The sequence below is a fragment of the Urtica dioica genome, chromosome 9, assembly GCF_054948205.1.
Source record: "Urtica dioica subsp. dioica isolate 48M chromosome 9, U.dioica_male_clone48M_v1_H2, whole genome shotgun sequence".
NCBI lineage: Eukaryota > Viridiplantae > Streptophyta > Magnoliopsida > Rosales > Urticaceae > Urtica > Urtica dioica.
In genome coordinates this window covers 15,665,001-15,682,874 of record NC_142764.1, presented here as the reverse complement: position 1 = coordinate 15,682,874, position 17,874 = coordinate 15,665,001, and the positions used below count along the sequence as shown (strand labels likewise).

At 35.5% G+C, this 17,874-nt stretch overlaps 2 protein-coding genes across 2 annotated transcripts; one reads left to right on the top strand and one right to left on the bottom strand.

Annotated features, from left to right (window-relative positions):
• Positions 1-803: 803 nt before the first annotated feature.
• On the top strand, positions 804-2,513 carry LOC149385268 (uncharacterized). The gene is made up of 7 exons (XM_089625972.1): positions 804-1,007; positions 1,119-1,354; positions 1,440-1,559; positions 1,660-1,818; positions 1,910-2,082; positions 2,150-2,255; positions 2,338-2,513. Exons 1-7 carry the CDS (start codon positions 890-892, stop codon positions 2,365-2,367), a joined length of 942 nt encoding a protein of 313 aa, XP_089482098.1. The 5' UTR covers positions 804-889; the 3' UTR covers positions 2,368-2,513.
• Positions 2,485-5,528, bottom strand: LOC149385267 (uncharacterized). The gene is made up of 6 exons (XM_089625971.1): positions 5,008-5,528; positions 3,905-4,561; positions 3,296-3,745; positions 3,043-3,215; positions 2,787-2,970; positions 2,485-2,689 (listed from the first exon to the last, which is right to left on the bottom strand). Exons 1-6 carry the CDS (start codon positions 5,443-5,445, stop codon positions 2,600-2,602), a joined length of 1,992 nt encoding a protein of 663 aa, XP_089482097.1. The 5' UTR covers positions 5,446-5,528; the 3' UTR covers positions 2,485-2,599.
• Between the last annotated feature and the right edge of the window lie 12,346 nt (positions 5,529-17,874).

Below are 17,874 nucleotides of genomic sequence, written 5' to 3'. Positions count from 1 at the left end.
ATAACTTAACTTCTTGTTTTAGTGTGTGTAGTATGCATAAACTACGTCGTATAATTTGATTTTTATATGTTACTTTGTGAATTAGTGTGATGTATTATAGATACATTAATACAATTGCGTACTTATTGACAGTGACTCGTGACTAGTATGAATACAATGTGAGGTCGTAATTGACATATTAAGTGACGAGCGTGAAAGGTTTTACAAGTTACATTGCTACTGCTTATCTTCAGAAGATGATACATCGGATTTCATGTCTTGATAAAGATTTATATGGTTATCTCTGGGAGGTGAAACTGTGGATATCACTCTTATTTACTATAGTTCACGATGTGAGATTAAGGATCTCATTCGGGTTGCGAAAGTGAGACCATAGATCTCTCTCTCATTTAGTGATGGCACACAATGTGTAATGCACACAATGTGGACCTTAGTCTCATTTACTTATGACAAACTTTATGTCACCGTAATTTATTCTCGTTTACTAATGAAGTACAAGGTTCAGTCAAGAGATATCTATTCTTCTCATTATAAGTAGTGTTTTCTAAAGTTCAAAATTAGTCTTTTTAGTGAATTGTTTTTGGAGTCCGCTTGTTGTAGAGGGTTGTGACAATAAACTAAATGACTTTATTCCATTCTGAAAGAATATAACAATTGTGGAAAAATTAAGATTATGGACCCAAAAATCAAACATATAGCAAAATGCTTAGAAAACCCAAAGCCTAAAAGGATTTGGATAAGTACTTATGTGTTGGCCGTTACACTCGTCATAAGCCACGTCACTATCAAGCCAAAACTGCGAGCAAAGTCCCTCACGTTTACCATTCTATTTCTCACGCCACCCATCCCATCGAGATATTTTATTTCTCTTTGTTGTTGCTATAGGTACATGATATCGTCTATAAATCTAATTCTTGAATTTCCATTTGCTTGCAGACGAGGTTATCTAATTCTTAACAGGGTTGATTCTTTGTTCGGCTTTTCTCTCTGTCTTTTTACTTTCTTTGGTAAGGAAATCAAACCATATGATGTGATTCAACTGGGCACGGCTGTTTCAACTCGCGTGCTTTGCTTATAATTATTGAGTTCATACTAGTGTTGGTTCGTTCCATGCATAGAAAATCTAAAGAGCATGTTGATGATGCTTAGTCCAACGAGAAGTGGCGCGAAGTGCGTAACAAATCCAGATCAGAACAGAGTTCAAGACCCATATTTGTTGCCATCCAAGAATAGCCATCTCAATTCCTTGATTACCAGTGGCTCACTAACTCATCACAGGCCTTGCAATTGCAAACTACGCTGCTCCTTGTTCTCTTGGAAGAACACCCATCATCACGCTCCCAAGAAGTGGCTTGTAAGTTAATTATTTCATTTTTGGGGGTCACTTTGGGTGTTTGGTTTAATACTTTAATTTGATCCAAGTCGTTTTTTTGCTGCAGTGCCAGGTGGACGATTCGATCGCGTCAGGGGACGAGTACCGATCGTCGCGGAACATAGCGATAAGCCTGTTCAGGCGGTACAGGAACGTGGTTGACCGTGGAGGACTTGACAGCCTGAAAGTACCCGATACACTCGATCTCAATTCATCGAATTTTTTTTTTTTTTGGGTTAGTTTTTCTCTGTTTATTGAATAACCTGTTTCTCGAATGATGTCATCAGGAGTTCATCAGCGCGGGTGTGAACGCTTACGAACTCGGCTGCACCGACGAAGGGTTGAGGAAAGAGCTGGCGAACATGAAAGAATCCGGCGTGGAAATCATGGCGATGAGGACGTTTGGCGGGAACACAGGCTTGAAATCGAGGATTGCCTCTGAGGAGGTAAAGTAAGAGCAAAAATACATCTTCATTTATCATGTGATTCTTAGCTCTTCAATTTCCTTTTTCTTTATCTATTTGGGAATTGAGACAGGTTGATGAGTGCATTCTGTGGCTGAGCATTATATTCATAACCATATTGTCTACACCGCCGCCGACTGTGATTCGGTGGTCAACAAGTCCTGCGGTGTCGAACGAAGTGAATCTTCAGTGGAAGGGCTTTTGCTCTCTCATAGCCAACGCTTATTATGTCCGAGGAATGGCATGGCAAGTTCACATTGCATTTCTTTTTTCCTCTTAAATATTAAAGTACCAACAAAAAAAACTTGTACAGGCTTCCTGTGAAGACGCTTCAGCTGGAGCAAATGGCGGTGATGGGGCGAGCTGAAGAGCCTTCTGTTGTTGCTTGCAGAATGCAACTGGTTTTTAGTACACTCGAGGTTCTACAGAGTTTAATTCTGAAAAATTTCAAGGCTATTTATTTTCTCTCTCATTTTCATGATGAATTATTTGCTTGTGCAGGTAGTGAGTCCACAATGGCCAAGAGTATAGTTTTCATTGAAAAAAAAGGGGTTTGCTTGCTTACCGGTATCAAGTTATAAAGCCGGCCAATTGTAAATGTAAGGTTGCTAAATCGCACTCGATGAACATGTAATGTAATATTGGAAAAGAAAAAGAAAAACAAATTATATCATTAGCCACATTGATGAAATTACAACACTTGTGTTTAAAAAGAAGCCAAAAATGTCAAAATTGGATTGAATGTACAATGAACTATTACTGCTCAAACATCCAGTGCGAGGAGAGCTGAAGTGTCCTTCAGGGTTTTCCTTGCACGCCAATAGACAGTACTTGCTGTTTCAGATGTTCCAATCTGTAAAACAAAGATTTTATTGACTTGTGAGCAAAGATGAATATTTAATAATTAACCATATTCTAAGCGGTAACGCGATTGTTAAAGAAGAGCTCACGTTTTTCTCAAATTGGAAGTAGTTCTGCCATAAGCTAGCATTTTGGCTGTGACTTGTGAGCGCTGATTCGTATAGCCTGCGAGCATTTACAAGCCCGTCTTTGTTACCAACTGAAGCTAAATTGCTTTCCAACTCGATGCAGCTTCTGTATAAAACAAGCCCTGGATGTGGCAAAGCTAGAAATCTGCAGAGAAATGAAGATTCAAACACACGAAACAATAACTAGTTTTTAATTTTATGCGTTATAATGACGTACCGCTTATAAGTATTTCTCGCATTCTGAATTCCATCTTTTTGGAAAATGAAATTGACGATAGCAGAAGAGAGGGAAAACCCTTCGTCACTGCCTCCGTCTTTGGCCAATGAAACAGTGGATATCTCAACCAGCTTGTCAAAATATTCTTTTCTACATGAAAACATCTTGAGTGCCTGGATTACGGGGATTGTTAAACGCGGCTCTGAACTTAAAAAATATTCGGAAAATAAAAAGTAGTGTTCGGGACACTCACCATGAGCCACAAGCTCTCTGCCTTCTGAACGGAGGCCTTTGCCAAAACATCTTTTATGAGTCCATAGATCGACGAAAAATCAGATTTAGCTGGAGAAGCAGAATTCTTCGCGACATGCTTGACTTCTATTGATGCCCTTAAAACCCATAAACTTATTGAATCTGGATACTTAATACATAGCTTTTCAGCCAGGTTCCTCGCTTCATCCACTCTTCCCAGTTGCAAATAGAATGAAACGTGTTGGCAAGCAAGGTCCTCAGTGAGACATCCCATTCTTTCGGCATTTTCATACACTGTCAATAGGCGTGATATGTAAGCTTCGAATTGAACGGATGACTTGGAAATTTCTGACTCCTTATCATTGGGGGAAATAATGACACCCATCAAAAACTCTGCATAAAGATTGAACATTTTGGCCAAAGGAAGAGCTTCAACAGCCTCCTCAAATACCTACTCATGAAAAATGCACAAAATTAGCATAATATTATGAGTTAATGATACATACACAGTGAAGAATACATTTATCAGATGGTCTCCGAGCTCAGACCTGCAAATGAACAATTCTTAATATCGAGTAAAAGAGATTCAGAGGTCTGTGCAGTTTAATACCTGAACAGCTTTCTGTATTTGAGAGTGCATGAACTCTTCACTTATCTTCCCTGTACTTTCGGGATCATATGCAAGTTTCGCCTGCCAAACCCAATATTCTGGTTCAGTCGAGAAATCTCTCTTCATATCACTTAGCATCTGGTCACGCATTTCTTCCATATGAGCAAGGTCCACAGCCTCCAATATCTCAAAAAGCCGTTTTCTCAAGCTAAAGCTAGAAGGAATAGCTTCGATCGCTCCTCCGTAAACAGTCCTTAGAACGTTCGAACCTTGCTCTCTAAACACGTCCATTTTCTCCTCCATGCTCTCCGCCATTTCTGCTCCATCCTTCTGCCCATTTCCTCCGTCATTCAGAGACATAAACAGATCTTCATTCTCGTCTCTCCACTGTTTGTCCTCTGTGACTCTCTTATCCCGGGTCAAAGTTCCCTTGTCTTCACCGAGGGCAACTTTTCGGGCTTTTAACTTGTTGAGGTAAGTGAGTTCCATCCGGAGATACTCAATCCAGAGATCCTCCGAATTAGGGCAAGCTCTCAGGCCACTCTGCATCAGAGCACGAGCAGCCGCGACGTTCAAGTTGTGATCAAATTCCCAAGCGGCCGCGTAAATCCAAAGTCCCGGGACCTTTGTATGAAACCTAATTGCCTGAGCTAGGACCTGCAAGTTATACGGAAAAAAAATGAGAAATAAAAGAAGACCTAAATTTTTTCAACAATAAACCTGGTTCACGCATTTAAATTTCCAGTTCTTATCTCCTCAACATGATATTCTAATGCTTGTCTGTCTTTCTTTCATCGATCAATGAGGTTAGAAATTATATTTTGGTTCTAAAATTAGGTTTATTATAGAAAGGGTTGACTAAAGAATCAAAACTTCACGTTGTCACATCCCTTTTGATCTGATCCCCTTCCTTATAACTCATTTCCAATGAAAGAACCCTAAGCTTCCTTAAAAATACCAAATCGGAATCGGAATGCCTAAAACTCGCTCAAATTGAAATTACTACCTTCGAAACTAAATCAAATCATTCAGTTTCTCACACTTCCACAAGCTCCAGAACAGGAAAAGAAGAAGATCAGAAAGATACAAATGAATAAAATCACCTTCTTCATATTTCCATTCCTGCGCTGTCTACAGAACTCAAGGTACCGAAACCAGAGATCGACATCACCTTTGTACCTCATAGAAGCTTGCCGATAAATCCCCGCGATCCTAACCACACCAGCATAATCAGAAACAGACTTCCTTTTCTTAGTCTGCTTCTTCGGCTTCTTTTCCTCGGACTCGTCGATTTCCTGTTCAATCATCTCTCTCGCGACGGACTTCTTCCTGAGTCGCCGTAACGAGTCGAGCTGGGTCTCGTAGTCGATGTAGGCCAAAAAGTCCTGCTTCAGCGGACTCGGACGCTTGAGGCGGTACTCGAACTTCCGGCGCTGCTTGACGACCTCAGCGAGCTCCCGGCGAGTGAAGAGGCCACGCTTCTCGAGGTCCTCGAGCTCGACGGCCATCCGCTCGAGCCGGTACTGGACTACGTCCGCCATTGATAGGAATTTTCGGTGGTTTCTCGGCGAACTCCGGTAGGGTTTTGCGGCTGGGGTTTTAGGGCGGGGTAATTTAGTTGATGAAGAGTGTGTTTGGTTTGGTGGACGAGGTTCATATCCTAATGGGCTGCTATGGGCTTGAGATTCTGGTCTCAGCTCAAGCCCAATGTAGGCTATTTATTGGGATACTGGTCAGTGGTTTTCAATTGTTTAATATGACTTGTTTTTTTTATTATTTAATAATTTTTGTTCAGAATAATGGTTTATTTAAGTTTCAATTTAAAAAACAGTTATTTATGAGATTTTTTTGTAGTCGATATTCTTAAAATAAGCTTTAAAAATCTCGGTAATTGTGAAAATTATCCATTTTTAATTGTATCTTAACCGTTATCTACCTTTTGATCTTTTGGTGTAAAATGTTAGTGTTTTTATAGATCAAAATATTGAGGGTTTAATTTTACACCGATGATATTTTAAAATTAATGGTTCCTAACATAGCTTAATTGGTAATTTCACACCACCTTCAAAGTGGAGGTCGTGGATTCAATCTCCACTCGTAATTAAGTTGCTTAAAAAAAATATTCTTACCTGCCCACGTACCAATAAATATATATGCGGAGATATAAAACAAACTAACTAATCAAAAAGAAATTATACAGTATTCATCAAAATAGTTATCTATTTATTCGTTTTATTTTTTCTCTTCATTTTTAAACTTTTATTATAATTAATCAATTTTCGAACTAATTTCTAACTTTTTTAAACTTGTTAATCTTAAAAAAAAATCGCTTCTAACACATCATAAGAAATGTTCATTCATCCTTTCACATACAATACTCATCTTATTACACTCACTTGAGAATCCAAGTGGTCACGCTATAGTTAGCTTCCACTAAAAGAAAAAACAAGTTTTAGAATAGACAATTGTCACTTCTAAAGCCATTTTTTTGTAATAGTGCATGGCACCCTCATTATTCACCGTTCATTAATTATCTCATACAAGTGAGGAAGTAAAGTACACCCACTCTTTGTCAACTAGGAGGATGAGCTCGCTAGATGATTCTTTAATTTTTACACCATCCATAGAATCTATGTACATTCTTGAGGGTTTGATTTAGATTATGGGTTAAGTTTCAGTCGATTAAAATTGACATCAACAAAAACATTATGTTAAATATATGACATGATTATATAGGCTATGGTTATAGAAAGACCGAAAAATGCTAAGGGGAAACAAGCTATAAGAGCAACTCCGATACTACATGCTTACTTATAACGCGTCATAAAATAATATCTATTTTACTGAATATCACTTCAATGTTACTATAATAGACAATATTTTTACAAAATACACCACTAGAAATAACTTTTGGCAATTGACGTGCAGAATCTCAATAGCAATTCCAAATGTAGTATGCGGTTCTTTTAAGCTTGCAAGACAATGATTAAACTGTCACTCTCTATCTTTAATCCTTGCTAGTAATTCTCAAGTTCTTCTTTATTTAATTCTTATGTAGCATATGATTTATGGATTGACTTTTCAGAAAATATTTATTATTTTTTAATTAGTTGTTTTGTTATACGGAGATTGTATGATTTTTATGGGGGTTACTGACTTGAGAATTACTTATACGTTAGAATATTTTGATTTTGGCAATTTGTTGCCAAAAGATTTCATGCACAACATCTCTAGCTTCAAACACCTATGTAAGTTTTCGCAAGTTTTCGCTTTCTTGCTCGTATTAGGATGTTAGGATTTATATATTTTTTGTGTTTCTCTGCATTCTATGAATTTAGCTTATTCTTGTAGATTTTGGGCATTGTTTGGCAATGTAGCATGTTTAAATTCAAGAAAAAAAAATTAGGCATTCAATTCATAAAGATGTTATTTATGTTGGAGTAGTTATGAAAAACAAATCGGCGATACTACAAGATCAATTACATTTGTTGATACATTATATAGATGACATGCACAGTGAAAAAAATTGTGTGCAATAATGTTTTCAATACATTGTTGAGTATTTTTGGAGAAATCTAAAGATCTTGAAAAGACATAGTGGGAGTTTGAAGATCTCAATGTTCGTTCAGAACTACATATGACTAAACAAGGAATGCGACGGGTGAAACCTCATGTGATGTACGTCTTAAATACATATATCAACGGAAAGAATTCACTAGTGTTTTTGAAGTCGGTAAGATTCCCAGATGGATTTGCTGGAAATTGAAGCACAAATATTATGGAGAATGATAAAAGAGTTGGAGGGCTCAAGTCTCATGGAAGTCATATTAATCTTATTCTGTAAACTTTTCAAGAGTTCAAAACATCATACTTCACAACTCTTCCGATGAGACGGTTATGCCATCATCTGAAATCGGTACACATGTTGACATCGACAATGACAAATAGATGACATTGGCTTGCATGTAGCGACAATGAAGTATATGAAGAAGAAGACGATGATAAAATTGTCATAGAAAGTGACATAGACACCAAAGTAGTTTATTTAACTTAAATTGGCATTATTATGCAAATACTAATTTATTTATATGCTTATAATTCTATTTCGTAGGCTGATGACCCGTTTTGAGTCTATCTATCCCAGTGAATGTGATGGTGGAAAGGACCACAATGACTTAATGATGAGTTGCACATATGTCAACAAGGTGTGTGTGTGTGTGTATATATATATATACACACACACACACACACAAATGTAAGAAATTATTAATATTTTGATATGTTGAATTGAATTGTAGATTTTGAATGTTCTTGTCACAAGCTCTAAAAAAGCTATAGCGTCGAATAAGGCTTTGTCAGTGGATCAATGGAAGGCAAAACATCCGAAAGGGAAAAAATAGCCATGATTTTTATGAAGGGTGGAAGGATTTCAGGGATAATTCCAAGATTTCTAACAACTATATATTGGAAGAATGACTTGAAGAATAAGTGGCTCGAACTAAGTCAAGAGTATGACAAATAATAAGCCAAAGAACATAAACCCGACTAGTGTTGCAGCGTGCAATAGAGAGCAATGAGAGAAATTCTTAAAATGGACGGAGAGTCTTAAAAATCAAATAATTATATTGCTTAATTTTGTTTTAGATTGTAAACACAACTAATATATGAAAGCAAGGTATGAAATTTACTCTAAAAATCGTTCTTGTGTGGCTGTTTAAAGTCAGCGTGAGTCGCAGTCGATTGCACAATATTGAATTAGCATTGTAATTTCTACAATTATATTTGGACATTATATGGGAAGGTGTCTCATGACCTTCTACTAGCTAATTATATATGTGGTTATGTAAAGTATGTGATTGCACACATATGGTGGTGTACTGACTTTTGATGATTCTATTTTCCATTAAATCAAACATGTGTAACGGATTAATACGGAGATATGAGAATGGTTCCGATAGACGCATGAATTTTTAAAGAATTGATGTGGACTTCAACTATTGCTCGTACAGATAATGTAAATTATATTAAAATTATTAAAATTATTATTATTATTATTATTATTATTATTATTATTATTATTATTATTATTATTATTATTATTATTATTATTATGTACTTATGAAGTAAATCTGTGAAAGATCATGTAATGAAATAATATTCTTGAGTATGTTTTAAATTTATTTCACGAACACATGGACAATGCATGACAAATGGATTTTGATCCAAAAAATCAGCATCATGAGTCAAATATTACAATCTGACTGCATGTACACCTAGAGAATTGGACGAAATCCACCAACATATGTTCTTCGTCATACGCGTGATGAGGGAACATCCCGTCACGCGTTATGTCGACACGTGAGGATGCATCTTACATGGTCGAGTGTCTAAAAAATGTTATAGTAGATAAGATGGCAGTTTACTTGAAGTTTATAGATCCAAATTTTCATTACGAAATAATTGAATTTTTATTATTACATAGGACTATCGATTTTTCTCTTTGAGATTTTTCGTATTTAATTAGGTTATTGTCTTTAAGTGATAGTTTATGTTATCGGATTCACACATGCAGTTGAAACTCAAATAATTTTTTTTTTATTTAAATAACAATAGTGTTTACAAAAGAACTTGTTGTTAGAAAGCGTGGCAACGATTTTATAACAATAAAATGCATCTCCATAAAGTGTTGTTGCCATTATTTCTTGCAGTGATACTCCAATGTTAGAAATTTTAAATATTTCCCACTATAACAATTTAATATTTTTTATTTCTTCTAATTTATTTTTATCTTCGTTTACATTTATGATATCAGCGAATATGGGTTTCATGTATGAGCGCTATTTATGATTACGAAACTTTAGTCTACAATACAATAGTAACTCAAGTTGCATCTCACCCAAGCTCCACTTAAACATGAACAACCCATAAGAATCTCTCTATGATTTATTTTTATCTTAAAAAAAAATTAAGGGCCTCAACAACTGATAAGTGCGATTCATTTACACTTATCAATGCTTTTCAAGCAAGAATCGAGACTTGTTCTTAAGATTTTTGATGTTATTTTTGTATTTCTTTTTTGATTTTGTAGGTTAATAAGGAGCTACAAGTGCTATAACGGTAATTGAGCAATTTCATGGTGATTCGAAGAATTTTCGGACAAGCTAGAGCAAATCAAGAAATATACCGCTCTCTTCTGCACGATTTGGAGATTCATAATTGACGATTTTTTATGAGTTCTTTCCATAACTGAATAGATATTTCTCTTAGTTTTCCAATGCATATTTGTTTTCCAAAGTCGGAGTTCGGAGTAAGAAGTTGTGGTCAATTGCAGTTTGTTGCGTGTTTTGGACAGAGTCTCGTGCGATGGTCGCGTATTAGGGCGACGCGTTGATGACACAACTAGAATTCCAATTTTCACGATTTTTAGTCAATTTTAACCATTGGATCACATCCAAAGCAGAAGGCTCCGAAAACACCCATATACTTTGAGTTTATGTTCATTTGGGTCTATATTTGATTTTTGAAGGTTTGGAAGGAGCTAAGTGGGGGTTCCGAGAAAAGGCCACTGAAGCTTTCTGGAGAAGAAGAAGAAGAAGAAGAGAGCTTGTGACTATTCTCTCCAACATATTCATCATCACCATCTTCTCCATAGTTTTATCTCTCCATCCATACCTATTTTCATTACTTTAGCTTGAACTCTATTATGTTTCATGTCCACTTTAGCTTAAATATTGTTTAATTGATTTGAGTTAACTCTTATTGATTGATTGAGACTATTTTATAGATTTTTGGCACTTGAATATTGTTTGTAGATTATTGAATGATCATGTCTCTCCTTGTGTTTATGTCCATGGTCATTTCAATAATATTGCTTTGTTTAATCATATTCTTGAGTAGCTAAATACTTAGGAGGGGTGCAATGTCGTTGGGTAAATTGATTTGATTAGTAGATTACTCTAGGATTGTGCTTAGATGTGGTTTGGTTTGTCTGGGATGGCTAATATCATTACCTGGCTTAGCTAACTAGGTAGTTAATATCTAGACCCGTTTAGCCACCAAGAGGTGGTAATCGAGTGTGCTCAACCTGTTCTCTCATCCACCTACTTAGATCTATAGAAATACTATGGGATTTGTGTAGTTCTTTGAGTTCCCGTATAAAATGCAATTGTTTGTTTTAATAGGATCAAAGCCGAGAGGTGTAAATTCGCCAAACAATTATACTCGTTTCTACTCTAGAGAGATTAATGAGTATTCAAGAGAGAAGTAGACCACGTTTACCCGATCAGTAACCGTTACTAGAATCTTTAGAACCGATCGAATCGAAAAACCCAACGAAGTTGTGCACCTTAACCCTCCTTATTATTTGTTGAGTCTTTGTTAATGGCTTTTGTTGATTTTTGTATTTTAAAATATTTTAAATAAAAAACCAACAAGCCCAGCCCCATTTTACATTTTCATAAGTCATTTAGATTTTCTAGTTAATTAATATCGAAACATACACAAGTGTCACGTGGGATCGATATTTGTACCTTAAGCACACTTACTAGTTGACAACATGTATGTTTGCGTCATGTAAGGATTTTCTACATAAACGAAATCTTTCATTAGTCATGTGAGTATTTCATTTGAACGAAAAATCTCCATCAACAAACGAATTCAATTACAAAAAATCCAACATCATAGTAAAGCGCTGATTGCTCGCTTGACTTTTCGGCTGAATATTCAGTAACACCACTACAAATAGTACTCACTCGCGACAAAAGTCGTGGCTATAGCTTAGAAAGTAACGGCTAAATAAGCATTAGCCGCGACATATGTCGCAACTGATACTTCTTCGCTAATTTTAAATAGCCGTGACGTTATAGCCGCGACTAGTAGAGGCAACTTTATTATCCACTATTTGGCGCAATACTATCCCGCCTTATGGTAAGAATCTATTTTTTTTTTCTTTCTACTGCATATCTATATAATATAATAAGTCAGAATATAAAATTACTATTCATAGACTATTCATCCTATTCATTATCCGATTAAATCATGACACTTCATTTTCAACCAATAAGAACACAACACATCATCTTCAAACCGGATTTTTATTACACTCACGCAAGATGTCAAGCGCCCTTTCAAACTCACGTGCATGATATTAGTTATATCGAAAACGGTTTTAAAGAGTAATTAGCGGAATCACAAAGTCCCACTCTATCACTCCTATTCCTATTCCTTCCCTAAAACTTCGCGCGCGCTCTATCTCAGTCTCTCGTCTAGCATTACGGTTTCCTGTTCTCCGAATCCCTAAAACTTCTCTGTTTTTCGCGTTACGGTTTCCTATTCTCGTCTCGCGATTATTGGATTTACTGGTCGGACTCCGCAGGTTCAAGATTCGCGCTCCTCTAGGTTCGTCGCCGATCTTAATTTCCCTTCAATTAAGCGTTTTGTTCTTATCCTTGTCTTTGAAAATGTATGTGGTTTTTTGGGTTTCCTGGCTTCTTGATTTGTATCGAGTGATTTTGGCAAGTGTTTTAAGTGAATTGGAAGATAATATTTGTAAGGAAACTGACGAATTTGTGCTATATTACTCAAATTAGGGGTTTTTTTTAGTTGTTTGCATCTTATATGCATATCTCATTTCCGCGTGAAGAAAAATGTTTGATGTTCTATCTCAGTCTCACTGCAATTTTCGGTTTAGTCCTTTTCCCTTCCGCAATTCCTAAGAAAATCCGAGCTGTCTTCCGAATCCCTGCCATTCTTTTAGCATAGCCTTGACTTGCCTATTCTGTATTTGTCTAATTGATCTATTTTGACTCTTATTTTTTCTATTGCCTTGGTAACTATCATAATCCACTTTCATCGATTAAAAAAAAATTCATCAACCCTCTGTTTCTCAAAATTGTTTGATTAAACTTTTCGTCAAGATTTATTTTTATAATTTTTGTGTTTACTGATTTAATTATTTCGTTAAAGGCTTGAGGAATTTATGAATTTCGGTTGGAATCTTAGCGTGACGCTTGAAATACCTTGGGTACTGAAGATGAAACAGGAACAAGATTTAGGTTTCATATTTTTGGATTGCTGAAATGACTTAGACATGTAAAAATAAGGTTACCCTGAGATGGCGAAGATTTAAAGTCTTTGGTGTTGGTTTTATTATGGTTTATTGTAATTTATGGGGAGAGTATTGCATTACAAACCTCTTGATTTTGAATTTTTATTGTGTTAAATCCCTATATTAAGTGAATGTAAATGCGTATTTGTTTTGCTCAAATATGGGTTGTGATAAATGTTTTGATTTGGGTTGAGAATTTCTAAATTTATAATTTTTCAGATTTGATATTGATTGGTATGTCACTGGGTTTGGTCATCCAAAGTGAGTGAGAACACATGAAGCAGCTTCGGGAACATGTCCAGTGGTTTTCACTCTCGTTGATGGAGGAGCTACGTGCATTGGTAAAACGGTCATCGATGAATTAGCCTACATGTATATACTTTGATTTTTGAATGCTGAACATTGTGAAAGTCTGCATTTTTTTTAGCTTCAATTAAATAAGGTTGTACATTTTTTTAAATAGATTTTCCCGAGTAATGGTAGTTCCTATTTCTCTCGTAGAAATTATATCTTGTAAATTCTGAATTTCCCATTTTCTCAGATATCTACTTTCAAATGCGGCCTTAAAATATGGCAATTTAACTTGTATAGTTTTACTTCTTTTTGGCTATTTTTCCCATTATTGTTGAATTGAAGTTTGGCTTTAACAAGCGTTACCAAGTAGAAAATTTCAGTTGGATTATCTTCAACAAGTCTTACCAGGTATGTCATATTCATATGCTATCTTAGATTAGGCTATTGAATCTATAAGACATCAATGTTTTGACCATTTTTTTTCTATGCATTAATAGTTTTTTTTTATTTTTTTTATGAAGGAGTCTCCCATATCTTTATCAGAATAATTTCCCTAATGATGAAATGCCGGAAAAATATCATCACGTACCGAAAATTCAGATAAAAAAGATTTGTAGATCCGTTGTTGTGTTGAAAAAAACGAAGGCCATGTGCGGAGCCTTATTCCTCATTGTTATTATTTATTGAATAACTAACTGCGATATAACGTGATTCCTCAAACTAGGCGTTGTTTTTTTTGTTAGAAGTCTATATAATAGTTCTATCTCTAAATTGCGTTTTCATGTTCTATTTGATTTCATTACAGATGGGCTTCGGTCTCTCCAACTAACTTTCATTTAGATCCAGATTTGATTTCATTAGACTACGTGCGATGTTAGAACTTTTTGGTCAATGATTGAATTTTGGTTCACCAGTGATTGATTTTTATGAATTTCTTTTGGCCCTTGGTTGATTCTTTTTATGGGTTATAATTCACTCATTTCAGTAATATTTTTTCTCTTACGATGATTATTTCTATAACGGGAATTCTGTGCTTTAGTTTTGTAATGTTTGACATAGTTTCTTGGATAATTGTAGATTTGCACAAATCAGTATGTGTGAATGTTTGGTGACGTTGTTTTTCTCTTATTTGTGTGCATTTCATTGGATCGGATGATTGGATAATGTTTTATTTTATTTTATTATTACTATAACTATTCTTCTTTTTCTTTTTTGCAAATACATGCTGTAAGAGACTTAGTCGAGTAGTGCATTGGTCTTTTTATATTCGAGGATGTCGTAGAAGAAATTAAACAGCAGAAGGGGATCTAAATTTTGTAAATTTGGGAACAATTTCTGAAAGTATGATCAATAACATAGAGTACCATTTAGATAAATAACATATATGAATTTCCACACCTTATGTAGATCGTTGATCATCAAGGAAGGTTTTCATCGTTGGAAATGGATTTGAGACCATCTTTGTTGATTAGACTGATGAAATTGGGGTTAGCCATGAGTCTGAGTGATCCATCTACTCTGAATTTTTGAATCGTGTGGCTGGGAAATTAGTCCTTTGTACTTTTTAGATTATTGGAGTATTTAAGATTTGTGGATCGTCTTGAACCTTAAGACGCCTTGAACCATCTAGAGATGATTTACTTTTTTTTTTTGGAAAAATTCCTCTTGCTAATTGCAGATTTACCCACACCGACTTTGGACTGTTTTCTCTTGATTAACTACTTTTTTATTCTTCTTGGTTTTTTGATTTGGCGTCTCTCCCCGCGTTTTTTTCCCTACCCGTGCTCTCAGCGGACTCAATCCGTGACCCGATTCTTCACTCTGCTGCAACTCGTAGGTCATTAGACCGTTCTCGCCCTAACTCCGGCGACGAGATTGAACTCACACGGACAAGAAGGTCACGGTATGCTTTCTTTGTGAACAAACAGTTTCGCGAGAATGGGTATGCTTTCCCACCATTGTTGCAAAACAAAGCTTTTTTTATCGTACTATTTGGCTCATCTTCAATCATCCCCGATTCAATCTCTCTTCAGACAAATTTTAGGCCGTAATTCGTAGCCAAGGAGTTCACTCTATATTTTCCATCCATTCAGAGCAGCAATATCACTGTATCATCTGGAGTAAGAACGGTCTTGGAATGTTATTCACAGGTGGGGAAAAGCAATCAAATTTCTCAACAATTTAATGATTTGATCTTATTGTAAAATATATTTTTCCAATCTTTAATTCTGTTAATCACTCTTTATCTTTGGTGATGACCAGGTGGTTGTTGGACCTGCTTCTCTCCCTGTTTTATCAATCCACATATGCCATCCTTTGTTGAAGCAACGGTGTGAGAAAGATAAAAGGACAAGATTAGCATAAGGTTGCCCACATCCCTGAAATCAAGTTCCAGTAAAGCAACATCTGAATCTTATTAAAGGAAAATTATTCATTTATTATTTTCCAATTTGCTATGACTCTCCCTTACCATTTAAATTTTATTAGACTCTAATGCTGGTTTCTTTGTTCGTAAAGGGACAAAGGAAGCTTGTGCCTTTGCATAATGTTATGGTTCTTGAGGTCAACCAATACTTGGAGAACGTTCCAGCACGTGGTGTAGATGATTTTGATGATTAACGATAAGGTTTGTGGAATCGATTTTAATTGTTATTATTAAATTTTACGTGTTTGGTCTGGGAATCGAAGGACGGGAATGATAAAATGCTAGGTTTGAGAACTTAAGAACTGGATTTATTATTACGACTACTCTGATTTTTATTTACTTATGTCAATTTTTTTTTTTTAAGTATGCCAGTGACTATATATTTCCTTGAAATGTTTGCACTCATTATGAGAGTCTCTCAAAAATTTTACTCCCTAAGTCTTATGTATTGTTGAAATATTTCATATCTTAATATTCATTTATAACCTCATGCTTTGAAGAAAAACTTGGTAAATTAAATCATACATATATTAATTATTTACTGATTACAACTACAAATACCACGTGTGAAGCACGTGTTTCAGACTAGTATATATATATATATATATATATATATATCATAGTATACTTTAAAATCATTTGGATAGAAAGAAAATGCAATTCATTGAGAGAAGATAACATTCTACTTTAAAATAACTTCTATATATTAATATAATCTACAATGAATAAACAAATTAAATTATCAGCCAACACACAACATGAGTGAATTAAGAGAATTCACACAAAAACTTCATGAGGATTCACACATCAACCATATTCGAGACCTCCAAAATCATCGTGCAGATCAGATGTACCGTCTCGAGTAGCTCCAGGTATGTGCGTGAGGTATGATATTTACTTCCTCCGCTCCAGTTGTTCATCCACGATAAAGAAGAGAAAAGAACAAAATCACCACTTTTTAAATATTAAATAGGAAATGAATTGAGGAAACTTCAAATTAAGCCAAACACAAGGTTTCAACAATGGCACGTGAATAACAATTCCAACAAAGTAGTGAGAGAAGCATCTTAAGAGAGCACTCTTAAATAAAGAACTCGTAATTCTCAAATAAATTTAAAAAAATACTTGCTACCGGCTCCCTAACCCATGCCATCATCTAGCTATAAGGAAACACACACACACACACACACACACACACACACACACACACACACACACACACACACACACACACACACACACACACACACACACACACACACACACACACACACACTTAGCACGCGCACACAAATACACTCTCACATAGTTTACAAACAAAAACAATCAAACAGAATACACCTATACTTATATCACTCACTCGCCCACAAAAATACTCAAACACACAGACATACACAAACAAATTACACACAGACATACACAAACAAATTACACATACACATATACACTCTCATACTAACTCATTCACTCACACACACACACACACACACACACACACACACACACATGTTGTCAATGGTGCCCACAAGAAGAGTTGTGATCCTTATATTGTACATTTGATGTAATAAAGTCTCATGAAGACTCTTGCTTGTAATTGCTTATTCATTAATAAAAAGTTGAAACGTTCATTCATTCTTCCTTGTCTGTTTGAAGTTTTATGATAAAACATTAGTCTTTAGTCCATAAACAAACTTAACAACTTGTGAAGAGACAAATGTAGATTTGCATGAACAAACTCTTCGTAGTTTGCTTAAAACGATATATTCGCAATCTAAGGGTCAAAGGACTATTGACCTCAGTATGATTGTTAGAAGAATCTATGATGTCTGGTTATGAGGCATTGAGAGTTGGAGACTCTATAGTTCTTCTAGGTATCTTCCGAAGGTACTGAAATGACCAGTGCACTTCTAGAGACAAGATAAGAACAAACCATTTAACCTCTTATGTCTCGAAGTCACTACGTATGAATTGCATCGTGCTTACCTTAATCCTGAAATGAGACATGCCATTTCACACCTTACGTATTCTCATTTGAGAAAGTCAGAGTTCGGACTCACTATGTGATTCCGAACAAGGCCTATTGGTGAAGTACTAAGTTGTGAGAATGTCATGAGTAACTTTGTGAAGATCTCATAGATATGGAAT

Excerpts from the sequence above, each read along its gene's own strand:
- LOC149385267 (XM_089625971.1), bottom strand. The coding sequence starts at position 5,445 with ATGGCGGACGTAGTCCAGTACCGGCTCGAGCGGATGGCCGTCGAGCTC. Across the intron at positions 3,216-3,295 it reads CAGAGAGCTTGTGGCTCATG|GCACTCAAGATGTTTTCATG; the intron begins GTGAGTGTCCCG and ends CCCGTAATCCAG. Across the intron at positions 2,690-2,786 it reads ACTTCCAATTTGAGAAAAAC|ATTGGAACATCTGAAACAGC; the intron begins GTGAGCTCTTCT and ends TTTGTTTTACAG.
- LOC149385268 (XM_089625972.1), top strand. The coding sequence starts at position 890 with ATGATATCGTCTATAAATCTAATTCTTGAATTTCCATTTGCTTGCAGA. Across the intron at positions 1,008-1,118 it reads CTGTCTTTTTACTTTCTTTG|AAAATCTAAAGAGCATGTTG; the intron begins GTAAGGAAATCA and ends TTCCATGCATAG. Across the intron at positions 1,560-1,659 it reads GAGGACTTGACAGCCTGAAA|GAGTTCATCAGCGCGGGTGT; the intron begins GTACCCGATACA and ends TGATGTCATCAG.